This window comes from Centruroides vittatus, unplaced genomic scaffold (genome assembly GCF_030686945.1).
Source record: "Centruroides vittatus isolate TY-2023 unplaced genomic scaffold, ASM3068694v2 contig_875, whole genome shotgun sequence".
Taxonomy (NCBI): domain Eukaryota; kingdom Metazoa; phylum Arthropoda; class Arachnida; order Scorpiones; family Buthidae; genus Centruroides; species Centruroides vittatus.
In genome coordinates this window covers 1,652,039-1,676,316 of record NW_027122567.1, presented here as the reverse complement: position 1 = coordinate 1,676,316, position 24,278 = coordinate 1,652,039, and the positions used below count along the sequence as shown (strand labels likewise).

At 29.7% G+C, this 24,278-nt stretch overlaps 2 protein-coding genes across 4 annotated transcripts in view; one reads left to right on the top strand and one right to left on the bottom strand.

Moving 5' to 3' along the window:
* The window catches only part of LOC136982987 (septin-7-like), a 91,718-nt gene extending 77,022 nt beyond the window's left edge, over positions 1-14,696 (bottom strand). The window contains exon 1 of one of the 2 annotated variants that reach the window (XM_067279581.1): positions 14,541-14,696. The gene's annotated coding sequence lies outside the window, so the exon portion shown is untranslated. The remainder of the gene's footprint in view (positions 1-14,540) is intronic. The other variant, XM_067279583.1, reaches the window with a different exon arrangement.
* A 65-nt stretch (positions 14,697-14,761) lies between these two features.
* On the top strand, positions 14,762-22,506 carry LOC136982980 (serine/threonine-protein kinase Nek1-like). 2 transcript variants are annotated; one of them, XM_067279568.1, is made up of 5 exons: positions 14,762-14,944; positions 18,642-21,597; positions 21,683-21,860; positions 21,930-22,034; positions 22,106-22,506. In XM_067279568.1, the coding sequence occupies exons 2-5, from the start codon at positions 18,664-18,666 to the stop codon at positions 22,276-22,278; spliced, it is 3,390 nt and encodes a 1,129-aa protein (XP_067135669.1). In that variant the 5' UTR covers positions 14,762-14,944; positions 18,642-18,663; the 3' UTR covers positions 22,279-22,506. The 2 variants fall into 2 exon arrangements, with proteins under 2 accessions (XP_067135669.1, XP_067135670.1); XM_067279569.1 differs by lacking the exon at positions 14,762-14,944 and adding an exon at positions 14,975-15,198.
* Positions 22,507-24,278: the final 1,772 nt, after the last annotated feature.

The window sequence follows — 24,278 nt, the reverse complement described above, 5'->3', positions numbered from 1 at the left end:
AAGATAAACAAACCAAATACAGAAAAAATTCCGGGTGTACTATAGATTACCACCTATGGAATTTCGGGACTTTGAGTATATATCTGAACTCAGAGGACCGAGACGAGTTCAATGGTACCCTACTTTTAGGCCGAAGGCAAAAAATAAGAAAGTTATCATACTTTTTTCGGCGATCGCGTGATGATCAGGAGTTGCGTCACTCTCTCCGCTAAGCCTATCGCGTGTTTAACAGGCAGTCCGACAAGTTGGCCATATATACCTTCAACAAAGGCAGATGTTGATCCACGAGCACACTGATCATCTACAGTTTGAGTTAAGTCCTTTTTGCACACCCTCGCACTCATCAACCTACAGCTCCTCAGTCTCGCTATCGCTCGCGATCGGCTAGTACTACGAGCCGACCATGCTATTGCAATCGGGAGTCACGATGCTCGAACAAAAGGAAAAAAAGGAACTGGCATTCGACTGTTTGTGCAATTTCTTGCCGTTCAGAGTGCTTTTTTTAAAATTTGTTTGCAGATTCTACCGCGAGATGGCGGCACTAGCAACTACAGTGCCGTCTGCATGAAAGCATTAAAAAAGTATGATAACTTAAAAACTATGATAACTTTCTTATTTTTCGTCTCCGGTCCAAAAGTAGGGTATCATTGAACTCGTCTCGGTCCCCTCAGTTCAGATATATACTCAAAGTCCCAAAATTCCATAGGTGGTAATCTATAGTATCCCCAAAATCCCTGAATTTTTTTTCATTTCTCGAGATTTCAAGAACCTATCTTCCTCATACACACCGGGGTGTATAATATATAACTAGAACTCACTTGTGCCTGTGACCGGTGTGAAATAAATTAATTCAAGTTAACGAACGTTTTCAAGAACCTGATTCCAAAAATCTTATGGGGCCATTTTTTGACTAATTGCCATACTTTCCCTTTGTTATTTATAACAGAACCAGGAAAGTAAAAATGTCTGTACAAAATGAAAAAGTGAGCTACTGTGAGATAAATGTAATATGTGTAATAGGTGGTGTGAATATTTTGAGAGCCTATTGAGAAAGTAAAGTAGCATGAATGGAGGAGTAGTTGCAGAGAGATAAGTGCAGATAGTGATGGATGTAGGGCACTATTCAACTAAATGAGGTTAAGAATATAATAAGAAGAATGCAAAATGGCAAATCTGGTCTGGATGGTGTGACTGCAGAAATATTAAAATATGGAGGAAAAAATGTGGAAGAATGAAGGCTCCAACTCTGTAACTTACATTGGGATAAGGCAGTGTTTCTCAACCTCTAACAAATCGTCACCCCCTTAATAAAACCATTACGTAGTATTGCCCCCTTCATTTCAAAAAAAATTTTGTTGGGTTTATTAGTTTATTTGATAATTATATACTTGTAAAAAATTAAACATTTATTTACTTAGAACGCATATTAAATTTTGATATAATTAACAAAATTAAAAAAACATAAGTATTAACAAATTTAACAAATATAAAAATATAATGCTTTTTATTGTGATGACAGCATTATTCGCTGTGAATCCCTGCTGCAACCTTCAAAATTCCAATGCAGAGGGCCGAGGCTACATCAAATTCATATTGCATTGAATAGACTAGTGACTAGTATAATGTTATTTGTTTAATTATTGTACGATATAACAAATAAAATATCTAATTATTTCTAATATAATGTTTTACTATATTGCCCAGAAAATTGTTTTTTACCCCCCAAAATATAAATTGTTACTAATTGCCCCCAACATGGAAAAATGCCCATATTTTCCCTGTTGAGAAACACTGAGATAAGGGCATGGTACTGTGTAATTGGAGAAATGCTGTGATTGTTCTGATATACAAGGGAAATGGTGAAAGAACAGATTGCAGAATTTCCATAGCATAAGCTTGCTGAGTATAACTGGAAGTGTTTCCACGAGTGTTGGTTGACAAATTTTTTAACTTTTCACTTTCAATGTAGATTTATGAAAGGAAAAAAGTGTATAGTCCAGATCTTCACATTGCAAATGATTGTGGAGAAATGTTTAAATGTGGGTAAAAAGTGTTTGCATTGTTTGTTGATTTGGATAAAGCATATGACAGAGTGAATAGGAAAAAACTGTGGAAAGTATTATGTGATTATGGAGTAAGAGGTAAACTACTTAGAGGTATGAGAACAAAACATGAAAATAGCAAAGCATGTATGTACAGTACATGGATGGCAAAGTATCTGAGTGCTTCACAATTGAAGAATGTGTATTCTTCAATTGTGAAGCACAATTGTGTAAGACAAGGATGTGTTATGTCCCCAAAGTTGTTTAATGTTTTCATAGATGCATGCATGAAGAGGTCAAGTGCCTGAGTGTGGAATAAGAATTGGAAATGAACAAGTCTGTCAGTTAGCAAAGTCTCTTCTATGTGGCTTAGAGAATTGTGTTTGTTCTCATAATCTGTTCAATTAATTTTAATTAAACTTTGCCATTTTCTATTAATTGCAATGAGGAGCCCAAAAATGTAATAAAAAATGGGGGTCCATAACTTCGTTTTTGAGATATATGGTCATTTCATGAGTGTACACAACAAAGTGATATTGCATGAACTGTACAACTTATCATGTAATGTTCCAAAGTCACTAGCACGTCTTCTATTGGTTTAAAGAATTGAGTTCTTTCTCAAAATTTAATGGGCTGATTTTGATAAAACTTTGTTATTTTCCATTAATTGCAATGAGGAATCCAAAATGTAAAAAACACAAGTTCATGACTTTATTTTTGATATACAGAGGTGTTAAAGTGACATTGTCTATGCTCTCTAATATGACTGAGTGCACCTAACAAAATTTAGGCCTAGGAGTAAAAAATAAAAACAACACCTAATGAAAAATAGGCATAAAAATGAACAAAACACAAGTAAAAAGCAATCAACGGAGATTGCTTTGTTCTAGGATCACCTCTCTGTGTCAGCAAGTGCAAGGATTGTGTCCACCATGACTGGCAGGTACAAAGATAGCTCTTTTATGGAGGCAAATGCAAAAAGTTTACCTGTCTGAATCCATCAGGTACAAGTATCACCTCTTCTGTGCCTAACAAGTGCAGGGGTCGCTTCTTTCTCTCTAGTTCATCCTCAATTCTGTTGCAATACAACAAAGTGATGCAATGTCCTAGTTTATCTTTTATGAAGACAATAGACAAAAATTGTAATATTCATGGTTGCAATTTCAGCATATTGTCCATATTGATATGCTTTTTTGGTACATAAAATTTATTATTGTAATACTTATTAGTTGCATATTTTTAAAATAAATTAAAGAATAACTGTTTATCTTTTAGTGTTAAATTTAATAGTATACATAATATAATGGAAATTAACAATTTTTAGAACTAATTTTCATAAAAATTATGAATTATGTATACACAAATTAATAACATAAAATGTAAAGTTATTGTAAGCTATTCAACCAAAAAAAATAAAACAAATGGAATGAATATGTTATTTTCCAACTAGTATTCTAGAGTGCAATTTTTTAACAAATGTGAGATTTTTTTTGCATTTTGACTGTTAATGTCCCTGAAAATACTAGTATAATAAAGATGTAAATCCCAGAAAAGCAGTTCTTTCGAATTAATAATTTAATATGAGACCAATTGCAAATCCTTGAGCAATTGTAAACATATTTTAATTCCAATCAATGTACTAATAAATAATCATTTAAATTATATATGTGGAATCCATAACAATCTGTTTTATCTGCTAAAGTAATTTTGAAATACAGTTTTAAATTACATCATCAGATATTTTTTAATCAAATTTATATCAAATTTTAAACTTTAGTTCTAAATTACAATATCCTATAAAAGTATAACTGATTGGTATGGTATTAACTGGTAATGAAATTATACGGTTGTATGAGTTGCAGATTTGCAGACTATCTTAAATATTTTTTCCTCAAATTATTTAATCATTAACTTAATTAAAAGCTGATATACCTATTATTATAACATTGGTTATTAACTTGTCATTTATAGAAAGTAATAATGAAAACCATTTCAACAAAGATCCAATTAAATACAAAAGTAAAAAATTTTTTATTTTGACTATAACATTTTTGTATTTCCTAATCCAATAGCAGCTATTTTAATTATAGAAACAATTATAAACTTGTTCATATTTAACAACTTTATTAAATCTGAGTTCAGATCTAATAAAGTCAAATATGAAAAATGCTTGATAATTTAAACACTGACTAATGTTTATGAAACTGTTATTTAAACTATTACTTTGTTTATTTCAGCAAAATATAAAAAACAGCTGTAAACAAATTATTAATAAGTCATACAAAACAATCATTATTTCAGTTTGTTATTAATTAATTCATTATTAATTGTTTAAGTAATGATGATAATTATCAATATATAATCAATTATAAAGTATTATCAAAAATACATAAATGATATATAGTACAATACATTATTTATAAAAATTAAAACTACAAGAAAAACAGTTCTTGTTAATCATCAAGAATTATTCTTCAAGTTGAATGTTTCTTATAACAACACCAGTTGAAAGACCCAATGCAGTCATCAGGGCATACTAAATAGTTAGCATGCATAGCATGATAATTAATTACAAGTGATATATTGATGATATTCTAATCCTGTGGAAAGAAGAACCAAACACTTCTGTCCTAGTTGATGATATCAATGACAACCCGTATGGCTTAACGATAGAAATAGACCAGGCACACCCTACAGAAGCTCATTTCCTGGACATCAGCATTAGGATTGAATGTATGACTGTCCACACAGCAGTGTACCGCAAACCGAACGCTGATTGTTTATACATACCAGCAGGATCATGTGACCCTCTGCAATACAGTTGCCGCTTTCAAAGCCTTGATTAGGAAAGCACATATGCGCTCCTCTTCCCAAACTGCAGTCCGGTCCAAAATGAAATGCATAGAAGCTATAGCCGAACAGCACAGTTACCATGGGCTTATTAGTAAACTGAGCAAGAATATGCAACATCAGGAAGCAGACCATAACCTACTTCCCTACGTTACTCCAAGTAAAAACATCCCTATCACATATAATCCAGTACTCAAATCCTTGTACAAGGAGATTGCTAAAAAAAAAAGAATATCCGTATTATTTTTAGAAGACATGCTACAATTTTTGAATTGTTAAGAAACGGAAAAGATACCCCAGACCGAAATAAACTTCCCGGCATCTACACCATCCCCATCATTAATCACAGGTGTAACAGAAGCATGGTATACAGAGGATCTACCAAACACCCCCTTGAAACCTGTATCAAAGAGCATAAAGCGGATATTAACCATAAAAGAACCAACAGAGCTCTGGCTGTTTACTCTTTGGACCCCGACATTGAATCCATTTTCACCCAGGCAAAGGTCATTCACACCACTCACCGCACTAACCATCTTAGATGGCTGGAGGCAATCTACATATGCTTTAACGCTATTAAGAAGAGTAATTGCATTAACTACAAGGATGAAATAGCTCTATCAACGGCATGGCAGGCCCTACTAGATAAAACTCTAAGATAGAGCACAACATGCTTAGCGTGCAGGTCTGTATTGACGTCATCGGGTCAGGACAACATTCCAGATCGTATTTCTTCACAACTTTGAATTGAAGCTAATTCTGTTAGGGGATCATTACCTGAAGAACCATAATGGTTCGAAAACGTTTGTAACTACTTTGTTTAGTGATGATACGCGCACTGGTAAAAGGCTTTTAGATACGTGCAATTTTACTGTTCTCTGGTATAGATATTATACCATCTTAATTACAAATGGTTTATCTAAAGTGTAGAGACAATCGCTAGAATGGCAATATTTAAGTTTGCCGCTATGCTTTGTTGGTGGTTCGATATGCTGACAGAAACCATTTTTCCAGTTTAATATAGTAGATTTTATTAAGTATCAACTATGAAGAAAACCAAAATGTAATATTTGATAATATAAAGTTTTATCAATATCATTATGTATTATATTTGCTTTTATAATAATTATTGTATGTAAAATAGGGATTGTGTATCAGCAAGTACTGCATAAAATAAAATTCTGTGTAAATTTATCCATCCAAGTAGTTCCAGATGATTGCAAATCACTTATAATCATTTACAATTAACAGGAAAATGTCAAAATGTTTCTAAAATGTTTTTACTTATATTTTTACAAACATAAATTTCACACCTTAAAATATGCTCCAGCAACAATTTTAATGAAGAAAAAAACGTCTTTGACCTAAGTTTACATTTTTACTATATATACTGAATTTCATAAAATTAAACCATGTGTGTATTAATAGTCAGAATTACCCATGCATCAAATAGTTAATCTAATCATTTGCCATCCACAAAAACACAAATCTGCATCCAAAATTGTAATTTTGGTCTTATTTTTTCCAAAACAAAAATAATTTTTAATAATATTTTTACTAATTATAAAATACAGCAGGACTAGAGTGAATTATTTTCAAAGTCAAAAATTTTGTGGTTATGCATTTTCACTAGTGATGTAACAAATATTCGGTTACTACCCGGTATTCGGCCTAGTTTTCACTATTCGGCCAAATACCGAATATTTAAATCACTATTCAGCTGAATACCGAATATTTAATCACTATTCGGCCGAATACCGAATACCTAAAAACAGGAGTAAGAAATAACAAAAACACAGTAAATTATTCATTTTGGTAACTTTTATTAATGCTGAAAATTAAACTATAATTATTAAAGTTAATAAGAAATAGCATCTAACTCTAGTATTAAATTATTTCGTAATTAAATATTATTATAGCCTTTATCTAGCCCGATATCTTATGGCATTGATGGCATGCAGGTTAGAATGTATCGGGCATTAATATTATTGTTTAGTTAATTATGTTATATTCGTATTCGCGTATATTTTTATATTTTTTACGATATTTTAAAATGATTTACGAAACGTTTTATTGAAACTTATCGTATTTAATGAAAGAATTATTTATCTATTTCTAGAAGATGTATATATAATATAACAATAATATATAATTTATTTTATAATTAAAGCAAAGAATGAGCATTTTTCATTATATGCAAAAGATAACATTTGAAATCATGTTAATTTTAAAAATATTGACAAAAACAATAGCAACAAAATATCACAAAACTTCACAAATAGAAACTCCCCAATAATATATTTGAACTGTTCCACAAATGGGGAGAAACTAGACGATATTATGTCACCACTAAAGTATATCCTTAGGGTACTATTCAGTCTACAAATACGTAGTAAAAACAAAATTTTAGTGTTTAATTAAAGAGTTAAAATGATCGATTGCAAATAAAATAACTTATAAGTTATAACTTACATCTAAATACCAACAACTGCCGAATCATATCGGGCTATTTACGGCTATTACATAAATTATAAACCAATTTGGTACTAGAGGTAGACGTTAGGCTCCATCTCATATTAAGTTTAATAATTATAATTTAATTAATTAATTTAAATAATTTAGACCTAATGGAAGAAAAAATTGTAGTGACAGCGGGCCAATAGAGAGCACGGTGCGCGATCCTTGCCATAATGCAGTTTGCGCGCCAATTTTTGTTTGTGCGTTAATCAAGCCGAATAGTTTGGCCGAATATTCAGCCATTCGGCAACGCTCCTGGCCGAATATTCGGTATTCGGCCACGCTCCTAGCCGAATATTCGGTATTCGGCTGAGGCCAAATATACTATTCGTTACATCACTAATTTTCACCTCAAATTAGAATATTTTAAAATATTAAAGTTAAAATAAGAATAACTACAGTAGAATTCAAATTTTCCAAGTCTCAATTGTGGTCAACACACGGGAACCTTATTATATCCCAGTAATGACAAATTTTAATTAAAACTAATGTTTTTGACCATAATCATGATCTTCCTCAGACATTCGACCAATAGAATTCAAATATGAAATGTGTCAAACAATATGTTTTATAAATAAACAACAACTAACCCGTTATATATAAAGACCAACAACTGCCGAATTATCGGGCTAGCAAATGGCTATAAGCCCGATAATTCGGCAGTTGTTGGTCTTCAATATGTTTTAATTATTTTAAAATTCTGAACATTTAAAAGCTAGAAGATAATTTTTAGCCATATGTGCTACAATAGTGATAAAAACATCCTTACACCACAACAAATATATAATAAGATGTATTTAATGGTGTAGAATAGGTATCTAATGTTGCTCTCGTTTTTTCTCATAGCACCATCTCCATCTTTATTCATAAGAAACATTAGCGACATCCTTCGAGTTAATACAGTTGCTGGCCAGTCTGGCTTTGTAAATTTGTAAAGCTTCCAGGTCGCAAAGGTGCTCAACCTGATGTGACATTTTCACTAATTTGGCTTTATGGAGGTCAGCTTGTATTTCGGGGTTCGTGATGTTGGCAGCTAGGGCGGTGGTATGCCTTTGGTTGGCAATATGATACCCATGCTTCTGTATTCTTTTGCTGAGTGAGTGCTTTGTAGATCCGATGTATAGTAGATCATGTTGGAATCTGTGGTCTCTGAGGGGAACCATATATACACCAGGTGTCTGACTTTCCTTGGTCCTGTCCTTGTCATTTCACAATAGCCCATATACTGTGCTAGATCTCTTATAGGCAATCTTTGTGCCTATAAGAGGTTAACCAATAAAAATAATATGCCTACACTACTTTTCTTATAATTCATAAAATCTTTGTTGTCAATGTACTAAGCATGTAAATACTGTAGTAGTTTTAACCTGAACTGTACCAAGCAAGCAGTTAAGGAGTTATTGGAATGTGGACATCAGTAGTAGTGGGATTCAAACAATTTAACAACGGATTACTGCATTAGTGACTGTTTTCAGTATAAAAAACAATACAAAATATATCTAAACAAAAATAACTGCAAATTTTCATATAAATGTAAATAATTAAGGATATGTCATGTATAAAGAGATCTGTATATACAGTCAAACCTGTTTTTATGCGGGGGATAGGGACCGCATTAAAAAAAAACGCATAAAAAAAATCTCACGAAACTTCACGAATGGCTGTAAATAATAGTTTTCGCGACACAATTAAAAAATATTTTTTTTTATGCGGTCAACAGGGACCGCATAAAAAAAGTCTCACATAGAAAATAACTCAAAACCGTACGAAATAGAATTTATTAACAACAGATGTCAGCACTTGACTGCATCGTCTGGTCTATCGTCTGTTTTACATATTTTTGTCCAGGTGGTGTTTTGTTGACTTAAAAAGTAAATTATTTCATTTTTCGCATATTCATGCAATAATATTACTATAATAAGTGCATTTATGCTATAATAAGTTTATTTAGCTATAATCAGTCCACGTAAGACTTGACGAATCGCACGAGACTAGTCGCCAACTATACCGCACAAATTAAAAATTCGCATTAAAAAAATCACACAAATAAAAATCGCACATAAGAAGAGCGCATAAAAACAGGTTTGACTGTATTTGTGTACAAAAAAATCATCTGTCATGTGAAAAGGTGTAAAACTGGCAGAGAAAGAACAAGGACAAATTGATATTTTATGGCCACAGTTACAAAACTGTAGTGCTCTAGCTACCCAAATAGGAAGGAGTCACACTGTTGTATACAACTTACGAAGGCTATTTTTTAAAAAAGGTCCGTTTTTTAATAAGAAAAAAAAATACTGTAAATATCATTAAAATATATTTTTTTCCATATTCTACATACTTTAATCTACTTTTCTACATAATTTCCATTTTTGTTTAAACATTTGTCATACCGCTCGACAATTTTTTGAATTCCGACTTTAAAGAAATCTGCCGCCTGTGAAGAAGCCCAATCCACGACTGCAGTTTTCACTTCTTCATCGTCGTTGAACCGTTGACCACCAAGGAACTCCTTTAAGTATCGAAACAAGTGAAAATCACTGAGTGCAAGGTCTGGACTGTGTGGATGATCGTATCGAGTCAAAAACGATAAAGCACTGTCCAATCTTTTTGTTTTGTGATCATCAGAAAGCAGTCTTGGAACCCACTGAGAACACAATTTTCGATAATTCAGTTTCTCCGAAACAATGGTATACAAAACTGATCTTGAAATCTGTGGAAATTCAATTGATAACGTTGAAATCGTAAATCGTCGGCCCTCTCGAATTTTGTTATCCACATCACGAACCAAATCTTTAGAAATCAGAGAAGGTGGGCCAGGGCGTGGCTCATCATGCACATTAACTCGCCCGTCCTTGAACATTCTTACCCATTTTCGAACTTTATTGTCACTCATAGCATTATCACCGTAAACTTCACAAATCTGATGGTGAATTTCTGCTGCTGCCAAGTTTCTTGAACTTAAGAATCGAATAACAGATCGTATCTCACAGTCGGCGGGAGACTCAATTTTCTTAAACATTTTAAACTTCTACAGCTCAGCATACAGACAGACGATATGGCTGCAAATGGCGTCAAAACGCGCGCCAAGCTTGCTTGGAGCAGAAGCGCATGTGTACTGCCGTGATTGCTCATTATTCTCACTATCATTCACAAACGGACCTTATTTAAAAAATAGCCCTCGTATATTAAAAAAGGTAATAAATACAACTCAAAAAAACAATGATGGAAGACAAGTTTAATGCAAGAGATAAGAGACAAATTTTGAGGGTTGCAAGCAACAGTGTGATATCAGCAAAAATTTGTAAATCAATTAGATAAAAGTTCATCCCTATACTGTTTAAAGAGTGATAAAATCATCAGGACGTCTTAAAAGAAAGAAATTGAAAAGAAAACCTCCCCTAACTAAAGAACATAAAACTGCAAGATTGACTTATACATGAGATCACATGTCTTGGAATACAGAATGGCAATAGGATATTTTTTCAGATGGATAAAGTTCAATCTGGACGATCCAGACGGTCTGAACTATTATTTTCATGATTTGTGCAAAGAGAGGATTTTATCTCGACAACAGATGAGTGGTGGTTCAATTATGGTGTGGTGTGCCATTTCTTGCAAGTGAAAGTCATCTATTGAATTCATAAATGAATGAATGGATCAAAAAAGTATCAGAAGCTGATTGAAATTACTTTACTACCAAATGTATGAAAATTAGCAGGCAGAAAGTTTTATTTTATGCAAGACAATGCACCTGTCCACTCATCTTGCACAACAAAAATTTGGCTGCAGCAAAAACAAGTCCAACTGTTGGATCACCCACCTCAATCTCCAGATCTAAACTCACTTCAGAGTATCTGGGGTGCACTCTCAAGAACTATATATGCTGATGGTAAACAATACAATTCAGTAAAAGACTTAAAAGTTGCAGCAGAGAAAATTGTCAACATATCTGTTTTTCTACTTTTTGGAAGAACTATTCCAACACTATTCTTTCATTACTGTATAAACCTACTAATTTGCTTTTTGAAAGCATATGAACATTTTTGACCAATAATTTTAATTAAATTAGTTGTTTATGTGGAATTTTTGCTTGTCTTTAAAGTTTTGTCCACCTCTGTATAACATAGTGTTGCCACCCGTCCAGTTTTTAATTCATTGTCTGGGTTAAGAATTAATTTTGTCTGGGATTTCGTAGAAATTGTGAAATTATGATGAAACAAAGTACTAGCAAATATTTTTATAAATTTACTTTATCTTAACAGCAAAAGACTTTACACTCTCACTGAAAGTTAATTCTCCATCATGTCGCAACCTGTCAACCTTATTTTTTTAAAAATTTTTTCTTAGCTCTTTAAAGCTAAGTTATTTCATTTCTTAATTTAAGTTGCTCCTACACAAGTCCCTAACTGGTTTAGAACTGGTGTGCATATTACTCTTCACATGGTAAAATAACATTGCGCATGTGTCAGGGACTTCTGTTCGAACAAACCTGACCTGCCGTCCAGTTCAGCAATTTTGAAAAGGCGGCAACACTAGTATAACATCTTAAAACAAATATTGATAATGGATAGATAGACCTCATTGCATCCACCACCTGTGAATACCCAAATGAAAAGAAACCAATCTGATCTGACAATTAGTTTAAAATATTTCCTAATGTAACAAAATGTTACAAAAAAAAAATTGCATAAAATACTTAAAATATCTCTGACAAAAAAACAACAATAACATTATGATTTTAACTTATTTCGATATTGCCTCTTGATTGATGTTTACTTTTGTGGTTGGCTTTACTTTGCTCCACAGATAATCAGCTGTTTAATTAACCCTTACTTCCTCTTTACCCAAGACTATCCAGCAATAGAAATCAATGTCTTAATATCAATATGTACAGTACAATTGTCCTGCATTTCCCAGATCCAGAAACATAGACATTTGTACCTAGAGCTTACCACTTGTACCCATAAATTCAGCAGAAAATGTCATATGCTCAATTGTGACAAGTGATCATAGATCAATTGCACTTGCAGCAGCAATGAGTTCTTACTCATACTTACTGCTCTACTGCATAGTATTTTTCTTTTGTTCCATTCCATTCTGTGTTCAGCTGTTAAAAAGTTGACAGTCTTATGCAAATGAAGACTTTTGCAATAAATGCTCAAAATAAATATTAAAGATACAATTTTAACAACTGGTTCAAAGTGGCTACAGCCATCTGTTCACGTTAGCTCAGATAATTGGGTTATACTGTATTTTACTCTAGCAATCTTTATATAAGTTCATTCCAAAGTCATACTAATAAATAATAACTAATAATGATGTTTTTTTTTAAATAAATAATTAAGTTGTAACTGTTTACTAATAAGAACATAATATTAATAATATCAATTAGCTAGTATATTCCCATTTAAAAATGTTAATTATATTAATCAAATAATACTATTATTTCCAAAAATTTCTATGAAACAGATCCTAAATTATCAAATTAGAAAATACAATAAAATATAAAATATACTGTTTAAGAAAATGAAATTAATTTCATTCTAATATTTTAAAACTGATTCCAATGCTTAAGATTCTTAAAATTAAATTGATAAGCTGTAAAGTTAATTTAAGAATTTTAAGAAATAAGAGAATTCAAGAGAGTATCTTTAAAATTGATATAAGTATATATGATAGATATAAAATATTTTTTTATTTTATAAATTATTTTAAGAAAAGTAATATACATTTTTAAATTAAAACTTGAATAAACTGTAAACATACAGTATAAGATCTATATTAGATTTGAAATAGATATATTTTGTCATCTAATAATTAATGTTTATAAACTAATGATTATTATTAAAAATGCTTAAACAAATTGTTAATTTTTATATATTTTTTTAAATAAATTTCTGAATATATTTAGGCTCAAATTTAATTTAAACTATTCTTGCGTGTTTTTTTTTAATACAATCTACTATATATAAACAGAAATATTTAAACTGTGTAATAAAGTTATAGCATGTAATGGGAAATAAACTAATAAAAGTTATTTTGCTGTTATAAATTTTTCAGAATCAATGAATTATTGTTCTCATTGATTTATTATTTTTATTGATTTTTTATTGCTATGAATCATTTATGGCCATTTTAGATATAAATGGAGGTGTGGTCTTACAATTCTTTACTATAAAAGGACATATAGTAGTAATGTTTTGATTCCAATCAATCTAGCAAGGAAAGGGAGTGGTCTCACATGTTTTCAAATCAATCTGATATTATAGTATTATTTTCCTCTACACTTATGGTTTATGAATACCATTTTTTCAACATTGCCGAAGTGAATAAAATAGACATAGCTATCAAAAATAAAACATATAAAACACAAAATAGGTTACGACGATAAAAATATTAAATAAATTTTACAAAATCTTTTTACATTAATGAATTTATGAAGTTAATTCGTAAGTCATTCTAATGTTATTCTTTTAAAATTTTATCGTTAACATACTCAATTAAGTAAATAAACTGTATATTTTACAGCAAATTTATCGATTAGTCGCTAACGTATTTACTAAATAGAAATTTTAATTTGTATTAAAATGTATTATCAATTTAATAACAGAAGCAATAATACTGTATGTAAAGAATTTTAAACTTAAATTAAAAATGAAGTATATTAAGATCAATTTAATTCATAAACAATTATATTAAAAGCTAAATCATCAAAATAATGAGTTTTAAAATGTAATTTAGAAATTGAATTGCCAAGAGATTTAAATATTTATTGTTGTTGAAGTTATAATGTGAGAAACAAATCTCATTTTAAATATATATATATATATATATACTGTTTTAATTATAAATTTAATTAATTAAATTGATATTGTTTAGGAGATTAATTTGCTTGTCAGATTACAAATTTGAAATGGGTTAAAAGCTTCTTTATATGGAAATGTAATCTGAAATAGATTTTTATTAATCATTTACACAATATTTATTTGACAGAAACGGTTTTCCGTTAACACTAATAAAACAAAAGCTCACTTATCGTAAATACAGTGAAGAAAGAGGAATAATTTCAATATGAAATGAATTCTTCATCAAAATATTTTACATAATTAAATTCATAAGTATTCATCTCACCGTTTTTTAGCATGTTTTGTCAACTTTTGCCATATACCACCAAACTCCGATGGGAACTACTCGAAACGATAGTAACGCGACACGAGAATGTACAGTACAATTTAAATTTCTATTGGTCGAATTCAACAAATTTATTATATATAAACCAATGGAGGGTATCGAAAGAAATATAAATGTCCTTACATATTAGTGTCATTTAGAGTTGCCGTGACGCAAGCGCAGTTTTATAAATATTTGTATGAAATCTAAGAATTCGAAATTTGAATTGTTTGTTTACTGAAATTATGTTATTTGGCTGATTTTAATTCCTGATTATAATTTCGTCTTTTACAGTGTAAAAATAAGCATTATATATGCTTTATTATATTGAAAATTAATATAAAGAACTGAAGAAAATCGAAATGGTATTTACTGAGTTTATATTTATCGTTTATCAAATTTAAATTAGAACACTATCTATCTCAACACTATATTTTTTTGTATTGTATACGTAACTTCCTACACAATATGAAACTTATCGATTAGTTTAGTGGTTGTTAGGTATACAGACCATGTTGTTTACATTACGACAAGAGTAGTTTATTTTTATGTTTCACAATCTGTAATACGCTCATTTAAGTTTAGTAAAGACCTTTCTGCTTTTTCTCCTAAATTACAGGTAAGTTTTTCACTAAATCTACATAAATGTTTAAAAAAAAAAAAAAAAAAAAAATGGAAGGCCATAAATTGACTGGCGTGTTTCTATTGATCAATTTAATTTGTGATGCTTTTACTTACTTTTAGGATATCTTCACGACAGTCTCAAATATTTTATGAATATGGTAATATAACAAATGTCATACAAATTATTCCTATAAATACACTTTTGTGTCTCGTACATGATATGAAGAATAGCATCGTTATGCTCAGAATATCATTTACTTGGTGTTAAATCTATTTAGCTATTTAGAAATATTAAACTATTGATGCATGTTTTTATTTAATTTTATTTGGTTTATGTCTACCATAAAAGGCATAGCAAAATATCTTTGCAAAGAATAAATTATTTAATATTGTTTGGGATATAGGATAGATTCATAAAGTATTATATGTAAAATATAACATTTATATTTAAAAATATAAATGTTATATAAATGAATGTAAAAATAAATATAAATGTTATAAATGTTATATTTTATTTTTAAAATATATATATATATAAATATTGAAATAACTATATGGGTTTTTCTATACTGACATACATTATATATATTGAAACATAACCTTCCATTAACTATTCATTATAGGCTGTAAGGTGAATATTATTGTAAAGTTTGTTTTGATATAAACAACTTCCTTTTAAATAGAATATAAAATCCAAAAGACAAGCTCTTAAAAGATTGTAGGCATCAAAAGTATGTACAGTACAAATAAAATATTTTTCAAGACCTTTCATCTCAGTTTCAGATAACTGAGTAGGTGATCTGAAGCTGAGACAAGATCATCATCAGATTATTGCTTAAATTTAATTGAGTAGAAGAATATGTAAACTGATGATGATCACTAAAAATGATTTGAAAATAATGATTCATTTATTGAACAAATATTGCTGGGAAATAAGTTGATTATTCTTTATCGTTGTCCCATAAAGTTGTTTATGTGCAAGATATTTGATGTTCAACAAAGAAATTATTCCATAACAGATACTGACTTTTGAAGTAGAATTGAGTGTAGTTGAATATAAAAGATTAGATTATCATAGATCTATTATATCTATGGTAATTTTTAATGTTATTTAAAATATTTTAAGTTATGTAATATCATAAGCTTGATAGTTTTAAATTCACTAGCATACTACACCATAAAACCCCAGCAGAGAAAACATTTAATTGCAAAAGTTTTCAGTCTTGTCATCCTAATCTTTATAGCCTTAAGATATCGTATTATAGTTAACATATTATCTATTCTTCTGAAAACTGTTGAGCAGTTTGGTAGTTTGAATCTAAAGTATACAGCCTTAAGATGGCCTTTAAACAAGGTTGAAAACATTTGCAATTAAATTTTTTCTGCTGGAGTTTTTTAGTGTAGTGTGCTAGTGAATATCCTCAATATTTTTGATGACAAGAAATGTGGTTTCTTGTTGTCAGGAAAAAAAGATTACTTTGAGAAAATAATCAAAAATATCATTATAGGTAAAATACATTCTAGAAACTCTTGGAAAACATTTGTGCATTTTTTAAGTTTTGACTTCATACCTCATTGTTTATATTTAAACTACTTTATTACATATGTGATATGATACAATATATAAACTTTAGAATAGTTGTAGGAATTGTAGGAATTTATTTCAATTACAGTTTAATAAAATATTTTAATATTTAATGATTTTTTAAAATAGCAACAAATTGAACCTTAAAAAAAATTTTAGGATAATCAATTGTAAATTCTACGTTTTCGATCTTCACAGGAGATTTTTCTCGGGATTTTTAAAATTGGAATGCAGAAAATACACCACCACCCTAGCCAGGTATGCTGCAGACGACATTCAAGCCCATCTAGACCAAGCTTCCATCATCATATGACGATCTAAGCATGACGACCAAATAAGGACACTGGAATCCCTCGAAATATTAAAATCCGTAAAGAGCGGCCATTGCATTAATTTCAAAGAGGAAGGACAAGTATCTTATGCATGGCAATCCTTATACCAAAGGGAACAGTCAAATTAAAAAATCATTTTTGGAGAGATTTAAATTCAATTTAATCGATTTAAATTATTTTAAAAATATTTTAAGAGAATTAGTTTAAAAAATTCTTGTTTATACAATTTTTAAATAATTCTTAAAAATGTTCCATTTCCACATTCCAATTTAAAGAATCCTGAGGAAGATCTCCTGTAAAGAGAAAAATGTTAGAATTTAAGTTTAGTTGGATATAAAAGATTAGATTATCATAGATCTATTATATCTATGGTAATTTTTAATGTTATTTAAAATATTTTTTTTAAGTCTGAAAGTTGAGCTTTAGGATTGAGTATTAAATTTATTTGTCCTGTTTATATTAGCCAGTCATTATTTATTCAATTGATAATACACTCCAAAATAATAATTGCTGTTTGTTTACAATTACTTTGACTTTAGACTTTTAGTTGTAATTTGATTTTAGTTAGAGCAATGATTTAAATTTCATTATATCCTATCTAAGTAAATCCAATTGCAATATTAGTACCTCTCTTTTTTTTTTTTTAGCTTGATGGAATGGATTAAAAAATGTTTTACTAATATTTGATTATTATTTTAAATTTGTGTATATTAATACATAAATTTAATTATAATTTTCATTTCCAGATAAGTTATATTTTCTGTTTCTTGTCTGTAGAAAAACTAAATATTTGAGTAATAAATTGAACAACTTTTATTAATTTAAAATTGTTAGTTTTTAAATATTTAGATAAGTTAAACTTTATCTAAGAATTTGTTATTAACTAAAGTTGTGTAAAATTAATAATGTATCTAGTCAATATTATCAAAAAATAATTTTTTTAAATAATGATTTAATGTAACTTGTTTGCTTTTGCTTTTTTTAGCAATATGATATTCTCAATTGAAATGGGGATGAATCTTATATTATAGAAAAACATATTTGGTATATGTAAAAGCCATCTTGCACCTTTGCACTCAACTTCCAATTTTCTTTTTTTTTTTTTTACTGTATTCTGGGTTAAAAAGTAAAATTAGAATGCATACTTCTATTTATAAGGGAGAAAGAGTTTAAAAGAATCATTTACAGTTAAAATTTATCATTAAAATATTCAGCATGAATTTATGCAAAAGCAAATAATAATAAGTTTAATTAAACAATAATGCTTTTATTCAAGAGTTGGAGTAGATAAAGGTTACCTATAGCCTACTGAAGGCTATTTGAGAAATTCATTAGCCTATGGGAAATCACAACATCACATAAGATGCAGAGCAATTTTTTGGACTAAAGTTGCATATTATATGCTGTAAAATATATCATAATTTTGTAAAAAATGAAGTAGATATATTCAGATTTGAAAATTTAAATACAACTACTTCAGAATATTTTTACTAATTTTTAAAATTTATTATTATTTTACAGAATATAAATGCCTAGTTAAAATATGGAAAAGTATAAAATCATCAAAAAACTTGGAGAGGGTTCTTTTGGAAGAGCACTCCTAGCCAGTGGTTCTAATAATGAGTTTTGTGTCATCAAAGAAATTGGAATATCAAGAATGTCATGTAAAGAATTTGATGAAGCAAAGAAAGAAGTTGAAGTCTTATCTCAAATGCAACATCCAAATATAGTAACTTACCGAGATTCTTTTGAAGAGGATGGCACATTATACATTATTATGGATTATTGTGATGGAGGAGATCTTTATACAAGAATAAATAATCAGAAAGGTATTCCTTTTCCTGAAGATGTAATTCTTGATTGGTTTGTTCAGATATGTTTAGCAGTAAAGCATGTCCATGATCGTAAAATATTGCACCGTGATATAAAATCACAAAATATATTTTTAACAAAAAATGGTGTTGTTAAATTAGGTGATTTTGGCATAGCACGAGTGTTAAATAGTACTTCAGAACTTGCTCGCACTTGTATAGGTACTCCTTATTATCTCTCTCCCGAAATTTGTGAGAATAAGCCTTATAACAATAAAAGTGATATTTGGGCATTGGGTTGTGTATTATATGAATTATGCACATTAAAACATGCATTTGAAGCAAAAAACATGAAGAATTTAGTATTAAAAATAATTCGTGGCTCATATCCACCTGTACCACCACATTACAGTTATGAGCTTAGAAACCTGATTAATCAGTTATTTAAAAGGAATCCTAGAGATCGTCCAACAATAAATGCAATTCTAAGAAAGCCTTTGATTGTAAAGAGAATTCGAAAATTTTTAAGTGAAACTCAAATAAAAAATGAATTTAACAATACACCATATGGCCATCAAGTTCCACATTCTTTGCCACAAGTAAAACAAAATGCAAATAGCCAGAGAAAAAATAAACTAACAGATCCAGCTTCTAAATATGGTAATTCTGTTGCTGTAAAAAAAACTAAAATACCACCAAGACTAAATGTTTGTAGAAATCCAGTTTTAGTTTCTAGGGATGCAAAAAAGAGAGAACAAGGAAAAAATTTATCACCTAATCAAATTGTTGAAATTACTCAGAAAGTTCGAGAAAATTTTAAATTAGAAAGTTTTTCCAAGGAACAAATTGAAAAAATAAACAATGTGATTTATTCAACAATACAAAAAGAAAAGCCTGATAAAAATGAAAGCAAAAATTTACCATCTGTAATTTCAAATAATGATCATGTTTCATTTGAAAAGAAAACTGCTGTTCCTTTAATTACCAACATTGATAATTCATTGCATGACACAAAAGATTTAGTTTGTCCAGCAGATAATGAATATTCTTCAGGTAACGAATTAAATATTGGTAAAGACGTTTTATCTGAAATAAATATGCATAAAACTAACTATGGTACAGAAAATGAAGATAAACAAATAGCACTTGAAAAAATGAAGAAAAAATTGTTATCTATGAGAAGTGTATCTATTGATGATTCACTAAATTCTCCTTATAATTCTTCAGTTCATTCATCTCAAACATCAATTGAGCATATTGAAAAACTTAGAGAAAAAGTGAAAGCAAAATGGAAACAAGCTTATCAAACAGAAAAACAAAAGTTAGAAGAAAGTTCACAACAAAAAAATTCTAATAATTTTGATAAAGAAAACAAGTTTGAAAATGAAGTTATAAAAGAAAATAATCATAATCAAGCAAATAATTGTAGGGCAAAATGGAAGGATAAACCAAAATTGGAAATGTTAGAAAATCTTCCCTTAGAAGAAACAGCATCAAAGATGGAGTCTACAACATCTGATGATTCTGTCATTCTTTATAAAAGACCATTGTCAGCTCCTGGACGCATAAAAGATAGAAAGATTTGGAAAAAATCATTAGATACTATAAATTCATCTCAGAGTTTTTCAAACAGCAAACTAATTGATGAAATGCCTGAAGTTGATCAGGAAGAAAAGAATATAGAAAGAAAAGAAAGTTTAGCTGATAATGAATATTCAGACAAAGAAAAAATTCCAGATATTATATCTATTAATCAAACAAGTAATTCAGATAAGCCAATTATTGACAATTTAACATTTAAAAAATTCCCTCCTATTAATTCAGTTATTGGCAATGATTGTGATAATGTTCCAATTACAGAAGTTACAAATTCTAATTGTAAGCAAAATATTCAGGAGCAGTCATCATCTGAAGAAGTTATATATCCCCTGATGTTACCTCACCTTGAAAATTCTGGACCATTTGTAAAAGACAGCACTATAGAAAATAATAGAATAAATGAGATTAAAAATATTGTAGATGTTCCAAATTATCCAAAGATACAAGCAAAAGATGTACAAAATGTAAATAGTTTTACTTCTCCAGTCCTTATAGAAGTAGAATGTTCATATGAAAGCAATGAAAGTGACATTGTTCAAACAGCCTCTGAAATAAATACCAGTTGTTTTAATTCATCAAATGAGTGTGATATAAAAACTAATGAAAATTTTAAAGAGATTGATAGAAATGATGGTATTAACTGTACAGTAAGTGATAATGATGAACAAACTATTGAAGAAAATTTTAAATCTGAATATATCGTCAGTAGTTGGGTATCAGAAATTTGCAGCAAAACAGGTGGTGATGATAGCCTTGACATAACTAAGAGTGCAGAAATTAAATCTGAAGAAATTGAAGAATATACTCCAAAAGAATACAATGTTAAAGTTGATTTGGACAAATCAACAAAAATATATGACATTTACTTTATTGATGAATCTAATGCTGATAAAACCTTGAAAACTCAATATTATAGAGGTAATAATGATACTATGTGGTTACGTACATGCTCTCTTCCTGATTTAAGATGTTTTGATGTAAACAAAAACGATGCTGAAGATGTTTGCTTGAAAGATATAAACGTATCAATTTTAAATAAAGATAGAATTAATAAAAATTCAGAATATGTAAGTTATTTTTATATAATTGTAAATATTTATTGTGTAAATAAAGGTTTATTATTTTATTTATATGAAAATTTGTATTCTTAAGGAAGTTTTCTCAAATAATAATGAAAATCAGATATACGTAAGTGAAGAAGATAGTGATGATGAAGATCTGCGTAGTGTCCGTGCATCTATGGAAATTATTTTACAACAAGCTACCCAAGATATGAGTAATGATAAACAAGACACATTATCTATTTGTAGCTCTGTTCCTTGGCATTCACGTAAATAGATTTTCGATTCATTTCCGCCTTGTAATTTCAAAAATAAAACCTTTATTTTTCTACTTACAGCCGACAGTTCAAAGATTGGAAATGATGACTGTGGAATTTTTGGTCATTTAGAAGAACTTCGATTAGAACTTGAAAATGAATTAGGTTTAGCAACTTTTGTGCAAGGTATGTATCAATAAAAATTAAAATCTTTCAACTTATATACTTTCTTTAGACAGTGTATTTTTTTCATTTAGCATATCGAGAAATGCAAGCTTGTCATGAAGATGAAGAAGCTAGCATATCAGAGGGAATTGAACAGGTCCATATGATTCTTGGATCAGGAAAAGAATACTTAACTGCTAGAATTTTACAGTTAGTAATGGCTGAAGGAATTTATACTGAAGGGAATGATTTTTGCAATGCATAGATAGCTTTGAAACACACATTTTATAAATTTCATTTTACATTGTGTTTAAATTAGTGCCATTTATTTAAAAAGTTCATATGTACATAAATGTTTCATCATTTGATAATTTAATTACTGAAGTGAAGTGCACTGAATTTAAAATACATGTCTGTTATTTAATATTAAGGGACCAAATGTGTAAATTTGTAATATAATTTTGATTGTTATAAAATAAAAAGTTTAATTATATTATTAATTTATTAAATATTAAACTTTTGAATATTAAACTCAATATAATGTGATAAATGCTTCCAAAACAACATGTGAAAATTTATTTCGCAGTAGTGATGATCAAACAAAAAGTTTTGTGAGCCCATTATCTAGGACTAGTTGTGTCATTAATGTGTCAGTAAACATTAGCTCGTTATTGTTTAAGTGCTAAATAACTAAGATGCTTTACACTAGAAAAAAAATTTCATAATGGAAAATTTTATTAAAAAGTTGCCAAAAATTGAATGGATGGTTTAAATGTGAATATTCTGGATTGCCTGTTCCTACAAAGGTTTATATTTACAAACTTTTTAATAAGTAGAGTTCATTTGTATAATGAGTAAATAATCAATTACCTTAGGAAAGACCAAGTCAGTTCCTCAAAATCTTTAAAGCATTTATTCTAAGAGACCAGATTATCCTGGGTTCTGCTCGTAGAGATGATAAATTTTGATAAACGATCAAATCTTGGTCTTTAAAATAAGAATTGGCCTAAACTATTCCTTCAAGTCCATAGTAAATATTTATATTCAAGTTTTATTTCTTGTGATTCATAGTGTGGTGGTAACAAGAATGGCTGACTCATGACACTGCCAATTCTGATTCCAAATTTTTTGTTTGATCATATTGTGGAATATTTATTTTAAAATTTTAAACTAATTTTTCATTCAAAGCTATAATTTCTTGATATATTTAGTTTTCTAAACGTTTGAAATTTGATCTATAAAATATAATTTGAATTAATTTTGGATATTTTCAACAAATTAATAGCGAGGTTGAGGCTGAAGTTTTCAACGCAAAAATGTGTACGTTGGACGTTCAGCACTGCCTTCCTGTAAGCCTAGAAATTTGACAATGGCGTTTGGAAAGTCAGTGAAATCATGCTCGACATTCCAGACGCCATTGTCAAAGTTCTAGGCTTACAGGAAGGTGGCGCTGAACATCCGACGTACACGTTTTTGCCCAGGAAAAAAACCTATGAAACATCGGAAAATTTTGGGAAAAAATTTCACATAGGTATTTTTCTGTTAAATTAAAATAATTAGTTTTACACAATAAAATATATGTATGTTTACAATAACCTTCATTTTAAATGAAATTTACAACTTCCAGTTCAAATCTAATTGAAAGTACAGTACTGTATTTTGTGTAAATTTTCTAAATCATCAAATTTGCCTACTCTTAAAGAGGGACCCCCATCGAATTTGTGCCCAGGGCCCCTTGATTGATAAATCCAGCCCTGCCAGACTTGGTGGGCCATTATGGGAGCCTCTGCCTTATAAAAAAAAATTATGTTCATCTTGCATTATGCTCATATTACTTTAAAACTATTCCTTGTTGGGCTGCAATTTGAAAAAATTGTAGACAAATTCCCACTGTCTGACCTTCCTTAATCTTGAGAACGGATTTAGACAGGTGAAAGCTGAGACCAGATATAAAAATCTTAGGCGCAGGGTCCCGATTAACTGTATATGAACTTCCGATGCAGACCGGAAGTCACGTGGTTTCGATTCAAAAGTTTTGGCCTGGAAGGAGTTAGATGACCAGCATGACTCTATTGCTAACAGGAAAAGTATGATGTACAGGGGCAAGACTACTAATTTCAGGTGGAGAGCATATATTTTAAACTATTTACAGTTATACCTCGCCTTACGTCGGTAATTGGTTCCAGGAGAGGCGACGTAAGTCGAATTTACTTGTGTAGTTACGACGTAAGTCGAAACTACGGTGCAAAACGCCAATAATGAACA